The 23,123-nt window shown below is 37.8% G+C and overlaps 1 protein-coding gene across 1 annotated transcript; it reads right to left on the bottom strand.

The window, feature by feature from the left end:
- Positions 1-3,276: 3,276 nt before the first annotated feature.
- Casp1 (caspase 1) lies at positions 3,277-15,673 on the bottom strand. The gene is made up of 10 exons (XM_021644592.2): positions 15,535-15,673; positions 14,671-14,937; positions 14,323-14,385; positions 11,639-11,751; positions 10,809-10,982; positions 10,186-10,420; positions 9,586-9,726; positions 7,118-7,227; positions 6,563-6,665; positions 3,277-6,126 (listed from the first exon to the last, which is right to left on the bottom strand). The coding sequence occupies exons 1-9, from the start codon at positions 15,539-15,541 to the stop codon at positions 6,567-6,569; spliced, it is 1,209 nt and encodes a 402-aa protein (XP_021500267.1). The 5' UTR covers positions 15,542-15,673; the 3' UTR covers positions 3,277-6,126; positions 6,563-6,566.
- Positions 15,674-23,123: the final 7,450 nt, after the last annotated feature.

The raw sequence follows: 23,123 nt of genomic DNA, 5'->3' as shown, positions 1-23,123 counted from the left end.
CAAAACTAAGTATTGATAATCTAATGGCTGCTGCTGAAGGTAGTTGAGCTTTGCATCTGGCCACAGATACACATATTAAACTATCACCAAATGTTGAATGTTACAACATAACCACTGGTGTTTATGGTCCTTTACCTTCAGGGAGAGTAGGAATAATCCTCAGAAGAAGTGGATTAACTTCTCAAGGATTTATTATGCATCCAGGTATCATAGATGTGGATTGAAAGGAAGAAATTAAAATCACATCATTTGTGAAAAAAGAGATGCAAATTAATACAGGGAATAGAATTACATCAATGGCAAGACCTCTCCAGTAAAAAGAACAGGAGCTTTTTGGAGTACTGGAAAATGTGTGTTCTGTTAAACAATAGCTAACAATCTGAGACTCAAATTAATGCTACAAATGATTGGTGTTGAAATAGAAGGTTTTGTGGATAAAAGAGCTGATATCAGTATACTTTCCCAAAAGTTTTGGAATTCAAGTTGCCCACTTCAGAAGATTTATACACAGTTTGTAGGAATTGGTAAATTATCACAAACAAAACAAAGTGGCCAATAGGTTAAATCTGTGGGACCAGAAGGGCAAACAAGGAAGTTGAGACCATATGTGGCTGACATACCCATTAATTTATGGGGAAGTGAACTTTTATACCAATAGAGTACTCAAAGTTATATTCTTGCAATCCCAGGGACAGAAAATTAGGAAATTGGGGATGATAGGTTAGATGCTTATGGAGAAGGTATTGATAAAGATGGTGAGAACAAGCACAAGCTGTGCCCATTGTACAAACACAGGACATCATAGGAATTGAGTTTCCAAATTTATAACAGAGGCCACTGCTGAATTACTAACAGTCTTGCCCCTGGAATGGATATCAAACATACCTGTGAGACAAGAGCAGTGGCCTATAGCAAAAGAAAAATTGTAGGCACTTGAACAACTGGTGGCTCAACATATAGGGGAATCTATCAGCCCATTGAATTCTCCTATGATTATTGTGAAAAAAAAATCAGGAAATTGGAGATTGATAACAGATTTAAGAGTAGTCCATAAAGTAATTCAACCAATGGGTCCTTTACAGGCTGGACTTCCTTTACCTTTTTTGTTACCCAGATCATGGCCTATAATAATAAATGACTTGAAAGACTGCTTTTCACAATATGCTTGATTGAGCAGGATAGGGAAAGGTTTGCATTCTTGGTACATAATCTAAACAACAAATATCCAATAAATAGATGCCATTGGAAGGAACTTCCACTGAGCCTATTACATAGTCCAACTTTATGTCAATATTTTATGCTTAACAATCACTATAAAGAATTCATAGGCAATTTCCTCAGTCTATCACATGTCATTACATGGATGATGTTTTGTTGGCTGATTCTATAGCACATACTTTAGAAAAAATGTTTAAGGAAAGACAAAGAATTCTGCTAAGTTGTGCGTGACAAATTGCTCCAGAAGAAATACAAAAAGGAGATTCACTTAGTTATTTGAGTAACAAAAGCAGTCAACAAAAAATTCAACCACAAATGGTACGTATCTGTATGGATCAATTACAAACACTTAATGATTAATTAATGGCAGATTTTTTAATTTTTATTTTTATTAATTACAATTTATTCACTTTGTATCCCCCCGTAGCTCCCTCCCTCCTCCCCTCCCAATCCTCTCCTCCTTCCCCCTTCTCCACCCATGCCCCTCCCCCAGTCCATTGATAGGGGAGGTCTTCCTCCCCTTCCTTCTGGTCCTAGTCTATCAGGTCTCCTCAGGAGTGGATGCATTGTCTTCCTCTGGGTCCTGGCAAGGCTGCTCCCCCCTCAGGGGGAAGTGATCAAAGAGCAGGCCAATCAGTTCATGTCAGAGACAGTTCCTGTTCCCATTACTATGGAACCCACTTGGACACTGAACTGTCATAGGCTACATCTGTGCAGGGGTTCTAGGTTATCTCCATGAATGGTCCTTGGTTAGAGTATCAATCTCAGAAAAAACCCCTGAACTGGAAAAGATCATCCTGAGTGAGGTATCCCAGAAGCAGAAGGACACACAGGGTATATACTCACTTGTAAGTGGATATTAGACATATAATGTAGGATAAACATACTAAAATCTGTACACCTAAAGAAACTAATCAAAAAGGAGGACTCTGGCTAAGATGCTCAGTCCCTGTTCAGAAAGGCAAAGAGGATGCACATCAGAAGAGGGGGAAAACAGGGAACAGGACATGAGCCTGCCACAGAGGGCCTCTGAAAGTTTCTACCCTGCAGGGTATCAAAGCAGATGCTGACTTATGGCCAACCTCTGGGCAGAATGCAGGGAATCTTATGAAAAAAGTGGGAAATAGTAAGACATGGAGAGGACAGGAGCTCCACAAGGAGAGCAACAGAACCAAAATATCTGGGCACAGGGGTCAGGGGAGATTTTTAACTGATTAAGATCTACAATTGGATTGAGTACCAATGAGTTAATAAATTGTTTCAAACATTACAAGGAAATTCAAACTTTAACAGTTCAAGATGTCTAACAGCTGAAGCAGAAAAAGTTAACTCTTGCAGAACAAAGACTGTAAGATTCATATGTGGATTGAATTAACCCTAAACTTGATTGTATTTTGGTCATTTTGCAATCAACTCAATCTCCACCTGGGCTCATGATGCAAAGAAAAGATAGTATTATGGAAAGTATTCCATTAGCATATAAATAAATTAAAAAATTGAAGACATGCAGGGAAAAGATTTCTGAATTGATTATAAAAGGTAGAATATGACTATACCAATTGTCAGAAATAGAATCAGCTGAAATTTTGGTACTTCTTACTAATCCTGAGATCAGGTCATTGTGGATCATCAGTGAAGTTTGACAAAGAGCCTGTGGTAATTACTGGGGAGAAATTAATAATGAATATCCTAAAAAGCAAACTATTTAGCATATTAAAAAATCTAAGTGGATTATTCTAAGTATTATAAAGAGAGCACCAATTCCAGTGGCACCAACTTTCTATACTGATGCAAATGAGGTGGGGATGGCAGGTTATAAATCAGAAAAAACAAGCAAGGTAATCAAAAATCCATATAACTCAGTTCAAAACACAAATATTATAACAACATTGTTTTATTGTTAAAATACTTGTGGATTGTTTTTACATTATCTGTTGGAAAATTGTATACAATCCTTATGGTATTATTAGATTTTCCTGAATCTCTTAATATAATTACTGATTCTTTATATTCAGAAAAAGTTGATTTCCATATAGAGACTGTTGAATTTGTTCCTGATAATTCAGAATTAATCTCTTTATTTATGTAATTATAACAGGCCATCAGAAGTAGAAAATATTCATTATATATCATTCATATTTGGTCTCATACAGGTTTGCCAGTTTCATTGGCACAAGGAAATAAGGAAATTGACCAGTTACTAACAGGGAAAAGCCTCCACATTTTATGAGAAATATGTTAATAGGAAAGGTTTAACAACAAAAAAAATCTATCACTTGATTACAAGCCAAAGAAATTAAAAAAAAAATCCTACATGTTCTCTATTCAACCAAATTCTGTTACCTGCTGGTAGTAGCCTTTGGTATACCAAACAAAATGAAATCTGACAGATGGACATTGTTCATTTTGCAGAATTTGCAAAACAAAGGAATATACACCATACCATTGACACATACTCAAGATTTCAATGGGCAACTGTTTCAAGTTCTGAAAAGGCTGATTGTGTAATTATACACTTCCTAAAAATAATGGCAATATGAGGATACCTTCACAAATTAAGACTGATAATGCTACCATATGTATGTAATATAATATAACATGAAACAATTCTCTGCATATTACAATATAAATCATATTATGAGTATTCCACACAATCCTGTAGGACAAGTAGTTGTACAAAGAGCCAATCATACCTTAAAAAAGATGCTTATTAAACAGAAAGGGAGAGAAAAAAAACCTAGGGTTTTTTAGAGTTAATACTCCGTTAACTCTAAATTTTCTTAATGTTGGTGAAAAATGAACAAAAGCAGCTTAGATACATTGGGTTATAGAAAAATAATTGAAAAACTAGGACAATTAATACCATAAGGATGTGGTAACATTAGAACGGATTATAATTCCTGATACACAATAGTTTCCAGTTGTACAGTAACTGGTTACCTGGTTTCTACATCACTGCTCTGTCCCTCTCTTCTTTCTCCCCTCTCCCCTATTTTTTTTTTTTTTTTAATTTTTGCCTGCCTCACAGCTATGGATATACTACATTCTAGAACTCAGTTCCCAATCCTTATTTAGGAAGTACACCCATACTCACCAGCCATGAGAGACACCCTCAGTTCTTTCCCACAGTGCAGAGAGCACCATACAGGAAAAGGGAAGTTGTTTGGCATTTCCTTAGTATAGGGAGGCGGGGACTTCCAATAAGGTTATGAAAAGGCTGCTCAAAAAGTCTCAACCCTTTGGGGAAGTCCCCTGTAACCCATAAAACTGCCTTCCTTTTCCTGAAATCTAGTCTTTTCTTAGAAAAAAAAATTAAACTTTCTAAACAACCAAACCAAACCACAACAGCAGCAAAAATAGAAATAAAATATGATTCTGCAGGCTTCATGTTCTAAAGGGTTTTCACTTTGCATTATCTCCATTCTTCAAGGCTATGGTAACAGCCAGTGCTGATTGCTCATTCTTTCTCCTCTCGCTTCTCAATATCTCTACCTATGCTTTCTAAAGCATCGATCATCTGTCAGTGAAATTTAACAGCCTCGTTTCTAGTGGAGAATTAACCAGTTGCCTTGTTTCCTATTTAAATGTGTTCAACACAGTGGTATATCCTTTCTATTTGCTGTAGTCTTTTATTAGACAGCTCAGACCAACTCTTTTGTCCTCCCTGAACGCATTTCATTAACTGTGCAAGACAAAATGGCTTTTCTGTTGAAAGTGTTGCTGAGTTGACTGGTCAGCACTACTGCTTGGTATTCTTTGAACAAGGAGTGTTCCTCGAGGCCATTTCAGGCCGCAGGAGAATGAATGCATATCAGAATACTATCAGAATATCACAATATCAGAAAAGCAGTATATCAGGGAAATATACTGCTAGAGACAGGGGAAAAAGACAAGGGCTGTGGTGCGTTCAACTTTGAGGCTTTAGGAAATGTCAGACTAAACAGAACGGATTAGAAACTTGAAAGCGGAAGTGTCCGTCTTTCAGCTCTTCCTGAGCTTAAACACTGCTGAGCGAACGGTTAAAGTGATGTCACTACTAACCATCTGTTCAGTATTATTTGTGTGTGATAATTGTTTCCTGCTTGTTTGGGGCATTGACTGTTTTATATTCTCAATCGGAATGTAGAATTTTAAGGTATTTGAACTAAGTCAATATTTTCTTTGACTCCATGAAACATAATAGCACATAGAAATCTCTGGGTTCTGGTCAAAGCTTCCATATTCATAAGTAAGTACTCCATTTTGAGATGACATTTATTATTTTGGCTATGACTGTCCCCGTTATATTTTCTACATCTCTTCTGCTGAGCTCTAAATTCTCAGAATTCAGGCACCTGTGGTGATTGCATCAATTTTATATGTCTATAGAAAAAGACAAGCAAATGCTATCATAAAAAAAATAATGGTTTCCAGCCAGTTCAGCATTTAAGAGTCAATTCTAAGAACTCTCCTGACACTCTGGCTACTGAGAGACAGATGTGTTTCCACAAAGACATCTATTAGGTTTCAGTGGACAATCCTCTCCTATGGTTACAGTGATGATTCTAGAAAAACTTAATGGGTCTCAAAGACAGAAGATATATCAGTATTTGAAAGGGAATTTTAAAGAAGAGAGTAATTATAAGGATAGAGGATTACCATAGAGAATGTGAGGTTATAGGAATTAGAATGTACTTTATACATGTGTAAAATTCTGAATGGATAAATTCAATAACAAAAGAACTTTCTATTGTGTTCTGAACATCAAATTAAATAAAGGGAAACTTCATGTCAACAACAGAAACAAATAAGAGGATAACCTTTCCCTTTTTTTTTTTTTTTTAGACATATTGAATCATTTAGAGACATATTAGCTTCTAATTGAGATGATTCCCAAAACAGGTACAGAAGGATGGGTCTCCTGGATTCCTACAAGAAAAGGAAATTACACAAACATAAGCATTTTGGTGAGACATGTGCAGATTACAAGTATCATGCTGTACTGCTGGCATATACCCTCAAAACAAAGAAGAACCCAAGGCATGGTTAAGTGTTGCCCTTCTGACAAGAAATGTAGACATATTGAACATCGGCCCCTCAAAATTTTGGCGCATAACAGCCAACCCTGAGAAAGGACCATCAAAATCTGAGAATGTTAAGAAGGAATAAAGTGCTTTGTGGAGAGCCGAATATACAGCATGCCTTCAGTGTTTCCATGTTTTCCCCATTTATTACATCAGACCTAAAAACTTGAACCAGGATCAGTTTTTTTTGTTTTGTTTTTTTCTCTTTAGTGGTATTCAACCTACCTCCCCTACTCTACTGTACACACACACACACACACACACAATGTGTACAAACATACTTATTTAATGTCCTGGGAAGAGGTAGAAACGTTTTGTCAAGGTCACTCTTTCACTGGTGGGCATCTGGACCATCGAATCCGGCTGCTCAAATGAGAATCGAACCTAGAAGAGGAAGGAAGGCTTATAGTCATAATTCCAGAGAGAAGAATCTTGACTTGAGGTAAAAAACAAAACAAGACAAAAACTGCATTGGCTCCCATGATAATAGACAAACAATAATTCGTAGCATTTGTAAGAACCTAAACTATGAGAATATTTCTCAGACTATTAAATTCTCTTGCTGGAGTTGATAAATATGGTGGACACAGTGTTATTAGATTCTACTCCTTATTCTACCAAGGGAAGGATATGGGTAAATATAAACGATTATCTCTGAAGGCTTAGGATCATAAAACATAAAACACTGGTACCAGGTAGGGATTGTTAAGTAACCAACAAATAAATAAATAGCCCTTTGAAAAGCACAACAAACATGTCCAGAGCTTTCCCATTAGAAGCAGCTTGAATAGCCAAAGACCAGGGAAGTAGAACTGATAACGCTTCTAGAGTCCTACCTTTCTGAATATGTCCTCCAAGTCACAAGACCAGGCATACTCTTTCATAAGTTTGATGAGTTTCTCAATGAAAACAGAGCCTCGGACAGGATGTCTCCAAGAGACATTATCTGTGAATAAAGTATAAGCCAAATCTTATGATAGGCTTTACCCTGAATACAGGCCACCCGAGCCTTTCCACACTAGCAGGACACATTATATAGTTTATACTGTATTCCACACACTGCCATTTTTCAGTGGGTATATACAAAATTCACTAAGTTCATTTCCCCTCTTACTCAAGATGTTTGCTGTATATAACGCAGAGTTTCAGATGGCACAGTCCCTGATTTCAAGGAAGTGAAAATCTAGCAGAGAGGCAGGCTGACTGGAAGAGGGGAAGTGATTAGGTTTAGGAGAATAAAAGTATAAGCGTGTGTATCCAGGATGCAATGTGATGCCTCTGATATAAGTCCATCGTACAGTTTTTCTTTTTCTATTTTAATTTTTTCACAATTTATTCATTATATATCATGATTGAAGTCACCTCCCTCAACTGCTTCCAGTCCCATATTCCCTCTCTTTCCCCTCCTATCCCCTTCCCCTGCCTGGTCCACTTAGAGGGGGAATTCTCCTCCTCTGCCATCTGTCGGTAGCTTATCAAGTCGAATCAGTACTGCTTGGATCCTCTTCCTGTGAGCCTAGGGAGTTCTGCAGAGAGTGATGCAACAGCCAAGAACCATGTACATTTTTTTTTCAAACAGAGTTTCTCTGTGTAGCCTTGGCTGTCCTTGAATCATTTTGCAGAACAGGCTGGCCTTGAACTCACAGTTATCTGCCTTCCTCTGCCTCCCTGAGTGCTGAGATTACAGGCATGCACAACCATGCCTGGCTTCCACTGTACATTTTTAAATGCATTATTCATAACTATACATTGAGAGTAATTATTTCTACTGACAGATATTCGAAGAATAGACAATCTAACAATAAAACACAAATATCTAAGATAGGTAAAGGAAATGAAGAGGAATAGACACAGGTATCTTTGAAAGTACTTTGCACAGTGAAGAGAGGAAAAGGCCAGATTCTTTTCAGAAAAGTCCTACTATGCTGTTGGGATTTACACAGGCTAACTACAGCTGGGATTGGTAGGAGAATAGTAGAGTCTGAACCATTTACAAAAAAATAGTGTAAAAGGAAAAAGAAAGAGAGACAGAATCCAACAGGGTGGATGGCAAGAATTCAAAGGCCTTCATAAGCCACTATAACCAGAGAGGACTGAGTGGTGTATGACAAGAGGAAATGATTTAAAAGAGCAGTTAAATCTAATAATGAAGCCAGCTGCATTCTTAAGCTGGAAACCTGTGCATATTTTGCTATGGTGTTTTAAAATTAAATACATTTATTCTTTGACAATTTCTTCCACATGTAGAACACATCTGATTATGTTTATGACCTGCCCTCTTTAACTCCTTCCCACCCACTCATCAAACAATTCCTCCCCATATATGATTCCTTCCTTTTGCAGGTCTTTTTGTATTTTTAGTGATTCACTGAGTGTAGTCAGGGATGTCTGAGTGATCATGAGTATGAAACTGTGCAATGGGATCTCATAGGCTTACTAATTAGTATACATCTGCAGATGATTATCCACCTGCCAGAATTTGTCTGTAATCAATAGTTCAGCAAAACCCTAAGGGCCCAGAATGTCTCAATAGCCATATGATGTTATCATTGAAAAAAAATGTGAGATATACACCAAGACATGGTGCACCAAGTATAGAAGTAGGCTCTAACTGGAGGATGTAACCATAGCCAATAATACAAATCTGTAAGCTATTTGATCAGAGGCAAGGCCTTAAGGATGTATTTGAGTAAAAGAATGTAGGCCTCACTGAGAAAAGGTTGAAGATTTAATAAATGGGGTTCCCTGCTAAATGATTGGGATCCTGAAATAAAGAATATGAGATATACATGAAAATGCTGTGATAAAATTCATTATTTTGTATGTTAACTTATTTAACAACAAATTCAACAAATTGAACCTTTCTAAAAAAAAAAAAAGAATGTAGGCCTCCAGACATGCAGAACATGAAAGACTCAAATGACTTTAAATTAAGCCTTAACATAGGAAGTAACTTAGTTTACTGATTAAAAACTTAATAATAAGAGTTACTTACTGTGAAATTTTTAGGAATTGTTCAGTATTTCACACATGTCATCTTATTCAACCCTTGTCACAATGACCATATTTTTGTGCATGTTGGTGAGAAATTTGAAGAAATCTCAGTAAGATGGAACAAATTAGATTAAATATAAGATGTAATAAATGGAAATGTCAGAATGTAATCTGAATATTGCTGGTTAGCATGCATAGAACTGAATATGAAATTTTAAATTGGTTTTAAAAGTATTATGTAAGGCCATAGATGGAGTCCATCTTTCTAACAGTAACTGCAACAAAGGTGATCTGTATAAAGACCTGTTACCTGGTGTTGAAGAGCAGAAAGCAATAAAATCCTTCTCTATATGGGCCTTCTTAATGCCGTCATCTTCAAAATTTGCATCCGTTGAGAGCTCCTTTTCAGATTTACCTGCTGAATCTTTTACGAACACCACTCCTTTTCTCTCTGGAAAAAAAATATTTTATATTGCTAGCAATTTCCAAGGGAATTATGGCATCCTTAAAACTCTTCTTAAACCCTATTTATAAACTTATTACTCTGTCTTTTATTCATATTTATGTATGTATGTGTGTGTGTCTATGATTGTGAATATATACATATGCGTATAATGTTTTTTATAAGCATGTTTTAAGATTTATTTTCTCCTTTAATCCATTAATGGACTCAATAACATCCAGAGATCAAAATGTATGTGTTGATTGTTGATAGTTATATTCTTTACTAGAAAATGAAACAAATATCTACCAACTTGAACTAGAACCCACATAATACCTAAGTAACTGAGTAATAAAATAGATGTTTAATATGTGGGGATCAATCTCCAAACACTGAAAAGTACCATCTATGTTGAAATGATAAAATCAGAATGTGATGTCCTGTTATTTTAAAACCATCAGCACTCACCTCCCCGGCAGGCCTGAATGATGATAACCTTAGGCTTGTCTTTCAAGCTTGGGCAGTTCAAAGTGTTCATCATTTCAAAGATTGTGCCAACTTTGAAAACATCTGCAGCTTCATCAGAGTGTGTTTTCCCACATACTCCCTCCAGTATTCCATGAGACATGAAAACAAGGAAAGCACTGTCAGAAGTCTTGTGTTCGGGCTGGGCAGCAAACTCTTTCACCTCTTCCTTCATCTCCTGTAAGATGCCAGACCAGTGGTATTACACTGTGCGATTTCACTAGGGACAGTAAACGGAGCCATTGAATAAATCCATGAAAATGAGTGCCATGGGAAAAGAAAATCTTTAACTTTCAATTTTATATAAAACAAGGATATAAAAATTATAGAAAGTTATTCTGAGATTACTGAGATGATGGAAACGTTTTCCAATTAGATTTGACATGAGATTTTGGCTAAAGCATTGTAGCACTTGACAAGCATGTACAGGCAGTGGCTACTCACCAAGGGACATCATCATTACAAACTAGCAAGACTTTTAAGTTTTCTGCTTCTGTCACATTGTCTAGCATTATCTAGTGGTATGAAAGACATGGACACTGCTTCTATATTTTGAGAAATCTTACCGCAGCTGTGAGGTTTTCTTTCACTCTCACAGTATATCCCAGATTCTGCAGCAGCAACTTCATTTCTCTGAGGTCAACATCGGCTCCATCCCGTCTAGGAAGATGTTCAAACACTGTGTTGCAGATAATGAGGGCAAGACGTGTACGAGTGGATTTATCCATTATTGTATAAATCTGTATGAAAAGCAGATTTAATAAACAGCCTTGTTTAATTCAATATCTATCTTATGTGTGCATGATAGTTCCTAATTCCCTTCTCTTAATCCTTTCAATAAACCAACTTTGTAAAAACTATATTAAGAATGGGGGAAAATTAAGTCTCAGTTTATGAGTGCTAGTGGATACTTAGAGCCTAGGAACTCTTTGAGCATCTAACCTTAATTTTGAAAGCGAAAATTGCAAAAATAAAGTGGGGTTGTAGCTAGGAACCCTAAGTTGTAAAATTGGTTCTCCAGGTTTCTTATTGACTGTAGACACAATATTGGATCTTTACCCGATTCAGTTCTCTAGTCTCTGAAATAGGTCATTTTTGAAGGTAACAGCTTTATTATACATGAAATATATAAAATAGTATTCAACTCACAGTAAGCATCTAGTGTTAGCCACTGATTTTGCTGTTGCTATTATTGTTTATTAATGAATTGGGTCATATTTGTAACTCTCCAAATAAGGCTGAAATTCTGAAAGGAAGGGATTTTTTATGTAAGGCAAAGTGGCTCAGTGATTGTTCGGGACATTACAATGAGCTTGTCTCTGAGTAAAACCACCACCCTCCAGGATGGCACCAGCATTCTCCAGCCCTGCTCCACCCTGTATTCTGAACACAGCACCTCTGAAGGATTTTCATTCCAAATCTTTTGGGCTGTTTCTAAGGGACAAATCTTGAGGCTCCCACTTGGTCCTGGGCATGCGCCATCTTCTTTGTTCTGCGTCTGCTTTGTTTCTGTAAGAGATGAAAAATGCCATGAGTGTATTCAACCCTGGTGGTCTCACTTCAAGTTTCTTAGAGCCTTGACCAAGTGTAAAGACATGTGAGGTCAACCCTGGGTTCATTGTGACACTGTAGAACAAGATACAGATCACTATTAATGGAACATATTTTAAGTCAGAGATCACTAGTGGTGTGGAAACCTAAGGAATCTACCTTAGGATTAGTATTTTGACAAATATTTTAGATAAAAACAAAGCAAGGAGTTTAAAATGTTTTGCATATTTTAGAATGAATTACATTACTTGAATGAAATTTCATGTGGCAAGGTGGTGTTGGAAAACAGTCCTTATTTAATTCCAGTGAAAAAATTAAAAATATGTTTACCTATTTTTTAAGCTTATGCTTTATAGTTTACATCAAGAACTTTTTAGAAATAATCCTCTGTCCTTTCCTTTAAGATTACTTTCTACTGTATGTGCACACTAACTAAAAAAGGAACAATATTAAATAAATGAACTAGAATGAAAGTGAGGTAGAATAATAAATGATCAAATTAATGTACAAATTTTATGCAGTCATATCATTCATTATTGATTGTACATATCTAGGAAGAAGTGTTTTTACAATGATTAGTTTATGTGAGTAGTTCATGGGGTTCTTATTGGATCCCAGGTTCAGTATAATCAAACAATGTGATGTACTTCTAAATAATTTGATATAAACTTGGTGTATTTCAAAATAGAAGTAATTTATTCAGGCACCTAGAGAATAGAAATTTAGCAACTAAGATGGGGAGATTTTTTTAAACTAATTTTAAAAGCATTTAGATGAATTGTTGTACATTTAGCAAGCTGGATGAAGTGACAAAAATGTGTTAGTTGTAGAAAAAATGCAAACTACTTAGAATGATATATTGGAAAACTATGAAGATATCATTAATTGGTCAAAGATGTCTTGCTTCTGTATTAATAAGACTAAAACAACAACAATTTAAACAAATATTTATTTACATTAGAGATTATTAAAGTAATGAAATAAAGTATTCAATTATATAGGAATGTCATTTCACATGAAATATCAAAGAAATGTAGATTAATCACCATTAGCAGATCCAGTAAAATAATTGAGTTTATTTTTTTTTTCTTTTCTTCTTTAAACAGTTGCCTTCCTGACATGGGGAGAAAGGATTATCTTCTACATTAAATTATTTCAGAACTGTAGTGGAAAACCTCTCTTGTACATTGCAACTCTGGATATTTCTTAAGAAACAAATGAACTTATTCAAAATTAACATTATCAACATAGGCTCTGCTGTGCGCTGACTGCCTCAGTTTCCATAAGGTAGAGGTACTATTTCAGTGCAGACCACTGAAAGATCTTTTTTTTTTTTTCTTTTCCATTTGGGACATAATATTTCCTGTGAGAGCTCTAATACATTGTGAAATGAAGGTTGATTTTACAATCTTAGAATATTTACTCACTGTCCATAAGATGCCCCGCTCTGTGCCACAAATTTGTCTTTTTACCACCATTCCAGGATATATTGTCTGAGTGGGCAGCTGTAGCCAGTAGAAGACACATATGTGTTTGATGTGTGACACCTCTAAGCCGAGCTTACAAAGTCTTCCACAAATAATCTTCTCAGATTCTATCCGGTGTCTCTCACAGGATGGCTGTAAGCACAGTTCTGTTAGTGCTGTCAGCCTTAGGTGTGAGAGGCAGTGTGGAAGATCTCTGGCCCAAACGAGATCCACTTCCTTACGAATGACTACTTTCTAACTGTCATGAAGAAGACACAACCTTCTATCATATAAAAATCTCTATGAATATTGACTTTCTTACTGTGTTCCATGTTATCTTAATAAGGGTTTGCTTTACCAATATTATGCCTAAAATGTTGGTAACATTTTTTTTATGCAAGTTCAGTTCAGTCATCAGTATAATTTGTGATGCTGATTATTCTTGACCATTCTATAGAACAATGTCTGGAGTACAATTAGGATATTATAAATATTTTTATAATGATAAGGAAAATTATAACTGGCAGAGCTAACTGTAGGAATTGGCAACTACTGTGGCCTAGGAGTAACAGGACTGTGATAGGAGAGTGTAACAAGGTGAGAGTGGAATTCATTAACACGTAGCCACAGACTGAAAGTAGGTGGGAGAGAAAAAGAAGTGCTAAGGATGCATTTTAAGTTTTATATGACACTGTTAACTAAGACAGAGAAGAGAAATATGATGAGGAATATTGGCAAGTTTGTCTTTGGGGGTGTTTGATATACATGTCCAATGAGATGGGAATATGTGTCCTAGGCACTTCAATGGTAAGGTTTGCCAACCTAATTAGGGAGTTAGGACTTGGGCACAGACTTAGAAAGTTTTACTTCAAATACGTGTGGTGAGACCATGATTACTGCTTTTGCTCAAGCATGGTATGTGGAGAATAAGAAGAGGAAAACCACAAAATCAACACTTGGGAGTTACTCACAGCCCCTTCAACTTGGGTTCACCCCATGAAATAATGGTAAAAAAAAATATATGAGGGTCCAATGGATATTCTTCCTTTGCAAGCATGTGTACCTGAGGAGAAAAGACTTCTTCCCTTGAAATCTTCTTTAGTAGCAACATTTTCAGCTGGTGGACCTGAAGAGAGGCAAAGGAAATTAATTAATCTATGGCAAGGTCATCCTTAGTTATACAGTGAGTTTGAAGCTGCTGTGAGCTATAGGAGAGAAGGCAGAAGGAAAAGGAATAAAAGAGCTAGGGAACTCACAATTAAGCCACTGACAAAAAAAAAAAAAAAAAAAAAATGGGACTCCAGAGTTGGAAGTGCAAGAGTTGTCTTCAAACCACATAAAAATATATTAATCAGACATTGGTTATAAAAATACATAGACTCTCATCTTAGTCTAAGATACAGGCTCTTACCTGATTCAAGCTCCATCTTTTTTGCCACAAAGCAGGCTTCTTTACAAATGTAAGTGATCAAGATTTGGCTTGCCTCAGGCCCTTTTTGAGTGACGGAGTCACACAGGTGTCTTGCCTTGTCCTTAACAGTGGCATTTTCAGCTTTTATTCTCTCCATCTCTTCCTCATTCAGCACTCTCTTCTCTAAAAGTTCATCCAGCAAACCATTTATTATCCCTCCATCCACTGAATTGATAAATTTTGTCCTCTTTGACCTCAGGGTGGCATCTGTTTAAGGCACCAAGATTTCTCACGTTAAGAAAGCAGTTGCACGCTCCTTTCGTGTTCTAAAGAGGGCAGAGCCTCTCTCAGACTGACTCAGTAAAATGTCCCTCTTAGATATATCACTCCTCCTTTCCTTTTTTTTATCTCTGCTCCACATTTTCCCTTCACCATTACAGAGAAACACATAGCCCCGGTGAGGCAGGGGCACTGACTTACCACCTTTCTGTTAGAACTCACGAGAATCAAACACCTTCGTCCCAGTTTCAAGTGTTCTCAAATCAGATTAATAAAATAAAGACATAACAACAAGCCATTTCCTTTTGCAGCCACCATCTCTGTCACTCATTCAGGTCCCTCTGTCAGACTAGGGCCACTTAATAGTTATGATTGCAAAAATGACCGTGACAGCAGGATACAAGTAAAGCACCATTTCCTTTCTGGTCACGGTCTTTGTTTTCTTCAAGAATCTTCTGCAGATTTTCCCACAGTCTTCCCTTTCTCCAGATTCAGATTACCTAAATGTCTGCAGGAGCTAATGAAAGCTTCTCTAAAACCCAGCCCCATTCCAAATTAGCCCTTTTAACAACAGAAAAGACTTACCAGCCATGGCGTTTCTCTCCTACCATGCAGACCTACTGAAACTGAAAGCACATAACTAGTTCCTTTCCACCAGGGTGTGTGTGCAGATTGAGAAATACCCAGTATTCATGTGTGCGCACGCTTCTCTCCCTAATTAGACTTACTCTTCTGGTGCTCAGGTTTGCCAAGGAGTCAACTGTGGAAATGATCTTTCCCCAACACTTGGAATAGCTCAGGGTAGGAGGGGAGTGCTTCTTAGAAGTGAGTCAGAACAAAGCAATGAATCAGGGCAAGGAGGTTAGAAGGGGAAGGTGTGTGTGTGGGATCCACAGGACATAGGAACAGGGGGTCAAGGAAAGCTGCCACAAATTTTTCTGTGGCAAAGCTGGGTATGAGACTAGGGGAGTAAATCTTGGAGAAGAGAGGAAGAAGAGAAGATCTGCAGTGAGGCCTGTGGTTTAGGAAGGATGTCTGCTGGAGTTAGGGGCTAGAATAAAGTGATGAGTGGAAAGGAAGTTAGAAGGGCCTGATCTGTGGGGTCCACAGGAAATGCAGGTTAGGAGGTAGGACAAAAAAAGAAAAGGCTGCAGTTGGTGTTCTGTTAGAGTTAGAGGTGGGACTGGGGGATTGGATTTGGAAGAGCAGAAGCAAAGGTGTGTATCTGTTGTCACACTACTTGTTTCTTTGGTAGGAGAAGCCTTTGGGTTAGCAAGAGTGTCTTCTAGGTTTAGGACAGAGGACAAAGGAGAGTGAGCAGGGTCTGTAAGATACCTCAAGCTGAGCTGCTGGTGTCGTCATAAAAACCACAGCTCTCACCTTAAAGGTAATAAGATACAGTTTGTTTTGGAGTTGTTTTGAGTATCTAGTACCTGGGTATACAGATTTAGGTTGCCCTAAATTTCAAGTTCCAACCTGGAAGCAGTTTCAGGCAGTTTTTCTAGTTCTATAGAACAAAAAATGTTTTCAGTCAAAGGAAGCTTAAAATGCATTGATGGGTGCAACAGATGCACTGGAATGGGGAAAGCTTTGCTATATTTTTAAAATGTTATCTGATGACAATCTTAGCTTTCTGGTAAACTCTCACATTCTCCTGTGTTAATAGCATCTGAGAGGTTTTTATTTGTTATCCACGGCATTGCTTCAGATACAGATGGGAGCAAGGAATGGCTCTCCAAGGAATGGTTCTGGAAGGCTAACAGTAGCCCCAAATAGTTAGCCTCTGAACCCACAAAATCCCAATCTTTCTAGAGTACAGCAATTACAATTGGTCCACCATTCTCTGCAGACACAAAAACTTCTTCCTGAAGTTTGTTGATCACTTCCAGACAAAGCCTCTTTTCTGGGATTCTTCTTCGTATTAGCTGACTTACTTCTTGGCTTCTTGCATTTTGTTTCCTGTAATGGACATATTCAAGAATTATAAAAATTATTTCTTTTGAAATCTTAAAAATAGAAAGAAATGATATTCAACCACTGTTTATGATTTGCCTATGATGAGCCCTATCTACAACCACACGACTGAACTGTCAAGTGAGACAGATGTGCTTCTCACTCACATTAGAAGCTGGTGGGGAAGAGGGAGATGTAGAAAGCACAACTCCACTGCAATATACAAGCTGGGCATCAGAATCAGGCGGTGATGGGAAGACTGGTATGTTTGGGTATACCTGAGGAAAGAAGTTAGGGTGTTGTCCTGGCTACTTTTACATGAACTTGACATAAGCTAGAATCGGTACAGAGGATAGAGCCTCAATTGAGAAAATGTATGCATAAGATCAGGCTGTGTAAATATTTCTTAATTAGTGATTAATGTGGGAGAGCTCAGCCCATGGTGGGTGAGGCGGTAATGGGTTGGCAGCACTGGGTTCTATAAGAAAGTAGGCTGAGCAAGCCATGAAAAGTAAGCCATTCCTCCATGGTCTCTTCATGAGCTCCTGCATCCAGCTTCCTGCCCTATTGGAGCTCTTGTCCTCACTTTCCTCAGTGTTAGACTGTTACCTGGAAATAAAAGCTAAAATAAATCTCTTTTCTCCCCAAGTTGTTTGGTCATGATTTTCATCACAGCAATAGAAACCTTAAGACAGGCAACAAGAGGGAAATAGACAGTCAGCATTAATTACATACCTTTATATGAAATAATGAATAGATAATACTGCCCTTTGTAGAATGGATAAAGCATAAGAGGAAGAGCTTTGGAGGAACATGGCAATTTTAGCTTTGGGCATACTCAGTTTAAAGTGATTTAAGATACTCAAGAGGCACCTAAGAGAATGTTTACAAAGCTACAAAAGTGGTCTACATTTGAAAATTTGCTGCAGGTTACAGATTAGAAGACTCAGCATAGGATTACAAGGAACAGTTCAGATAATGTTTCCGTCTTTTCACTTGTTGTTGTTGTTGCTATTGTTTGAGACAGAATCTCATTATGGAGCCCTGGATGGCCTGGAACTTACATACAGACCAAGCTGGTACCTAACTAACAGCTCTGCCTGTCTCTGCCTTCTGAGTGTTGGGATTAAAGTTGTGTGCTACCATAGCTGGCTCAGAGAATATTTCTGAGTATGTCTTAAAATGGAGCATCTTTATGAGTCAATAAATAATATCAAAAGATACAGCCTTCAAAGACTGTACTTGCTTAAAAAAACGCAATGTGCTGGAAAGGAAGGCATCTTTGCCTAGGAGTCTTCTGTATATAACCAACTTCTAAAATGGTAGGTGACACGGTGATGATGCCAATTAAAACAGCCACTGATCCATTTTTCAGATTTGCCCAGAGAATTCTTTCACACATACAACACTTGCCAGGAAAAAGTCATTTCCTAGATAGCTAGGCGTGACTGTCTGGAAGTAGTGACATTTAACAGCTGATGTCATGACATGAAATTCGTCTTTTAAAATAGGTATGCTGGGGGGCAAGAGGTGGTGGCAAAGAGCACGCGTTGCCCTTGCTGGGTTCAGTTCCCAGCGCCCACCTGGGAGCTCGCAAATGTCTACAACTTTATTTTCAGGTGGTTCAAAGCCATCTGCTGGCCTCTGCAGGTACAAACAGACACATATGCACATTCATGTGTGCAGGAAAAATATTCATATACAGAAAAATAAATTAAGCTTAAAATGGATACGTGTTCAATAGTTCAAAAACCAAATAGCAACTGGATAAATATTTCCAGCATTGAGTCAGTTAATTTGAAAGTCACTAGTCTGAGGGAGAAAATAGGAAATGAAATTGGAAAGAAGAAAAAGTAAGACAAAGATACAAACCAAAAAGTCTCTCCACCTTGAGGTAGCCTCCCGCACGTTTACTGTGGAAGCAGGGAATCAAGTAACCTTGGTTTCCCACAATCATAGGGGACAAGGTCTGCACCACACCCTCCATAAATGCTGAGATAACTCTGCTTTCAGTGCTCAGATTAAATACATTAGCCTTTTCCTCTGTTTTTAAGATTGCTGAATAAAAATGTCTCTCTTATTCCCAGACCACAGCCAATTATTAAAATCAATACAATTTTAAAAATTAGAAAGTAAAGATTTTGTATGAAGACCAGGTATTCTGGACAGTAATTCATATGCTACTAGTGTGGGGGAAGTTGGCTAGGATGCTGAATTTTTACACATAATAAAGGCTCTCTCACTAGCATGAAAAGAGTGAACAATAGGAAGAACCCAAGGTTTCAGTGTCTGTGAATGTGGCTTTGGAGAAGGGGCACCTGACCGCAGTGTGAGCTGTGGGGATAGGGTGAAGGCGAGCATTCTGGTGAGATTAGACAGATTTTGATGCAAGCAGTGCACTGGAGGCTTAAAATAGGGATGGATGTGTGAATAATCTCGTTAACCTGACGGGATTTGAAACCCCATAGGAGAGTTTTGTGTGTCTTTGAAAGTGTTTGCAAAACATTTTAGTTGAGAAAGGAAGATAGGCCCTTTCAGGGTGAAGGGGCAGACCTAACGTGCAGGGATCCCAAGAGAAGTATAAAGGGGTGACAATAGCTTGAGTGCCAGAATGCAAAGGATTCTGCTTTCTGACTGTGAATGCTCCCAGTTCCAGCCTCCCTTCATGGAGACTGTACCCTTCTTAACTCTGAGTGACAGTAGGCTTTTTGTTTCTTAAGTCATTCTTTTAAGTACTTGTCAGAGCATTGATAAAAGGAAATGTAGTAGGTACACTGGCAACAGAAAAACACCATTTTGGGGCATGTTTAAAAGTTGTTAAATGAAGCTATTCCATTTGAAAAAATAAAGTTCTGTAGCATGGTTCTAGGTACAAGTGGAAGCTCTGAAACATTTATTTTATTTTTTTAAGTTTTTAAAATTTTTATTTTTTTTAATTTTTTTATTAATTACCCTGTATTCACTTTGTATCCCCCTTGTGGTTCCCTCTCTCCTCCAGTCCCAATCCCTCCCTTCGTCTACCCTCTGCATGCATGCCCCTCCCCAAGTCCACTGATAGAGGAGGTCTTTTTCTTCCTTCTGATCCTAGTCAATTAGGTTTCATCAGGAGTGGCTGCATTGTCTTCTTCTGTGGCCTGATAATGCTGCTTCCCCTTCAGGGGGAGGTAATTAAAGAACAAGCCAATCAGTTCATGTCAGTGACAGTCCTTGTTCCTATTACAATGGAACCCACTTGGATACTGAACTGCCATGGGCTACATCTGTGCAGGGGTCTTAGGTTATCTCCATGCATAAGTCCTTGGTTGGAGTATCAGTCTCAGGAAAGACCCCTGTGCTCAGAATTTTTGGTTCTGTTGCTCTCCTTGTGGAGTTCCTGTCCTCTTCAGATCTTACTGTTTCCCACTTCTTTCCTAAGGTTCCCTGCCCTCTGCCCAAAGGTTGCCCATAAGTCTCAGCATCTGCACTGATTGATAGTCTGCAGGGCAGAGCCTTTCAGAGGTCCTCTCTGTCAGGCTCCTGACTTGTTCCCTCTTTTCTCCTTCTTCTGATGTCCATCCTCTTTGCCTTTCTGGATAGGAATTGAACATTTTAGCAAGAGTCCTCTCTCTTGGTTAGTTTCTTTAGGTGTACAGATTTTAGTAGGTTTATCCTATATTATATGTCTATATGAGTGAGTATATACCGTGTGCATCTTTCTGCTTCTAGGATAGCTCACTCAGGATGTTCTTTTCCAGATCCCACCACCATTTACCTGCAAATTTCATGATTTCCTTGTTTTTTTTTATTACTGAGTAATATTCCATTGTGTAGATATACCACAATTTCTATATTCATTCCTCCACTGAGGGGCATCTGGACTGCTTCCAGTTTCTGGTTATTACAAAAAAGGCTGCTATAAACATGGTTGAGCAAATGTCCTTATTGTGTATTTGAGCCTTTTTTGGGTATATGCCTAGGAGTGGTATAGCTAGATCTTGAGGAAGTGCTATTCCTAGTTGTCTGAGGAAGCGCCAGATTGCTTTCCAGAGTGGTTGTACAAGTTTACATTCTCACCAGCAGTGAAGGAGGGTTCTCCACAAGAGGTTGAACATCAACAAGCCAAGTAATCCAATTAAAAAATGGAGTATAGAGCTAAACAGAGAATTCTCAATAGAGGAATATCGAATGGCAGAGAAACATTTAAAGAAATGTTCAATGTCCTTAATCATAAGGGAAATGCAAATAAAAATGACACTGAGATTTCACCTTACACCCATCAGAAGATCAAAAACTCAAGTGACAACACATGCTGGAGAGGTTGTGGAGAAAGCTGAAACATTTATTAAAATAGTTTAATTAATAGTTTAATAGTTTGATTAAAAATAGTTGCAAATCCAGAAACATAGGCAATCGTTTTGAACAGTTCTCTCTTAAAGTCCTAGATTTGATGTTCAGTCCACTTGCACTTTGACTAAAGTTTCTGAGCTTCAGAGATAGAATCAGATTGGGTGGAAGAGGTCAGCTGCTCCCACTTTGTCCCTGTCCTTCAAGGCACTATCACAGCCATCAGCACTGAAGAGTGGCTGCTGCCCCGTGCACATGGGTGGATTCTCGAGCCCTTCATTTGCTTTAAAAGCTTTTTGGAACATGAGGCCAGTCCAAAGCCTTTCTAATCCTCATTGAGATTATTCGTAGCAAATAGGCTTTAGCTGTGTTGGTTGGATTAATTGTAAGTCTTGTAGTATTCATGATGTTAAAATAAAGTTTTCTGTCATTTCTGAAACTGGGGTTATAATGCAGATTTCCTAGATTTTCATTTACTCAGTCCCATGATTCTGTGTCTCTATGGATACTAGTAGCAATACATATATATTAACTATATTTTGAAGAAAAATTCACTACTTTTGATTGTTTTGCTATTGAACACTGGTTAGGCCTATATGAGGTCTTTTAGTTCTTTGAGGGACTACATGTGGAAAATGGTATTAACTCCATTTAACATATGAACAAATTAGGGTAGGGAAACTTCAAATGGCCACACACCCTATGATTGTTCTGCTTTGACTCTAGGCAGTAATTTTGATAGCAGATTGTCTTCAACCTTTGTCCTCCTAAAGGATTCGTGTCAGTAATAAAACTTGCAACATCCTGTTTGATATTTCTCAGACAAGTACAAATTCACAGTCAATGACAGGAACCACTTCTGTGGAAAAAATACTGGAAATATTCATATTGTATTTAGTTTCAAACTACAGTAATTTCACACTGTCACTTATACTGGGAATGCCCAATATAATAGTAAACACATTGGATTATATTTTAGCTTCATAAAGAGCTCAGCAGAAGTGTACTAACGGAGAACTCCAGTAATGTGCTTGTGTTCACTCCTGGCACCCATCCCTGTACTACATGGTATACTCTATGCCATAAAATGTTAGAAATTGACAGGAGTTAATGAATAAGAACCTCTCCTGAGCCTTTCAGAAGACAATACTTCAGGATACAGCACTCTATAGGCAAATAGAAGTAAGCCTAAGCAAAATGGTGCCCATTTTTCTCCTGGGAAGGATTCAGAGCCTCAGCAAGTCACCAAGTTGCACCAGTTCCGCCTGTCTTTATTATTCCCCGGAGTAAGCCACATCACCCACATCTTCCCAGTTGGAGTTAAAGGGCAGTATAAACACATTTGTAAGCACATGTTTTGAAGAAGGTTTTCTGTGAACAAGGTCTTCTTGAGTCTACTTTATTGCATTCCAAGTAAGGAAGGTTTGCTACCTTTACATAAATATTTAAGAAGTATTTTAGGCCCAGAACTGAAATATTATATCTGAGTGTCTTTGAGCACGTATTTGTGTGTGTGAGTGTGTGTGTGTGTGTGTGTGTGTGTACCTTACAAGAAAGCAATATTATTGAAAATTCAGAATGACGACTTTATTAATGAAGGTTTTTATGGCTGCAGCTCACACTGCCTAACAGTATCAAAGTGGATAGCTGGTATGTCTTAAGGATTGTAAGGGAACCCTGAACAAGAAGCAAAAAGACACTGGAAGACTAACAATCATTTGTCAGTCCCACACAACCTTTACTAATACTGACTCATCTTGGTTGGAGTGACAATGTGAAACATAAGAAATGATAAATGAAAGAATCAGAAGTTTTTAGAAACAGAGAACCAATGATGACATTAATCAGCGAGAGAATTTTTCTGTCTCAGAAAAACTCATAGTTCTGAAGCGGGTCTG

This window comes from Meriones unguiculatus, chromosome 1 (assembly GCF_030254825.1).
Source record: "Meriones unguiculatus strain TT.TT164.6M chromosome 1, Bangor_MerUng_6.1, whole genome shotgun sequence".
In the NCBI taxonomy this organism is placed as follows: domain Eukaryota; kingdom Metazoa; phylum Chordata; class Mammalia; order Rodentia; family Muridae; genus Meriones; species Meriones unguiculatus.
This window is presented reverse-complemented; position numbering and strand designations above follow the sequence as displayed.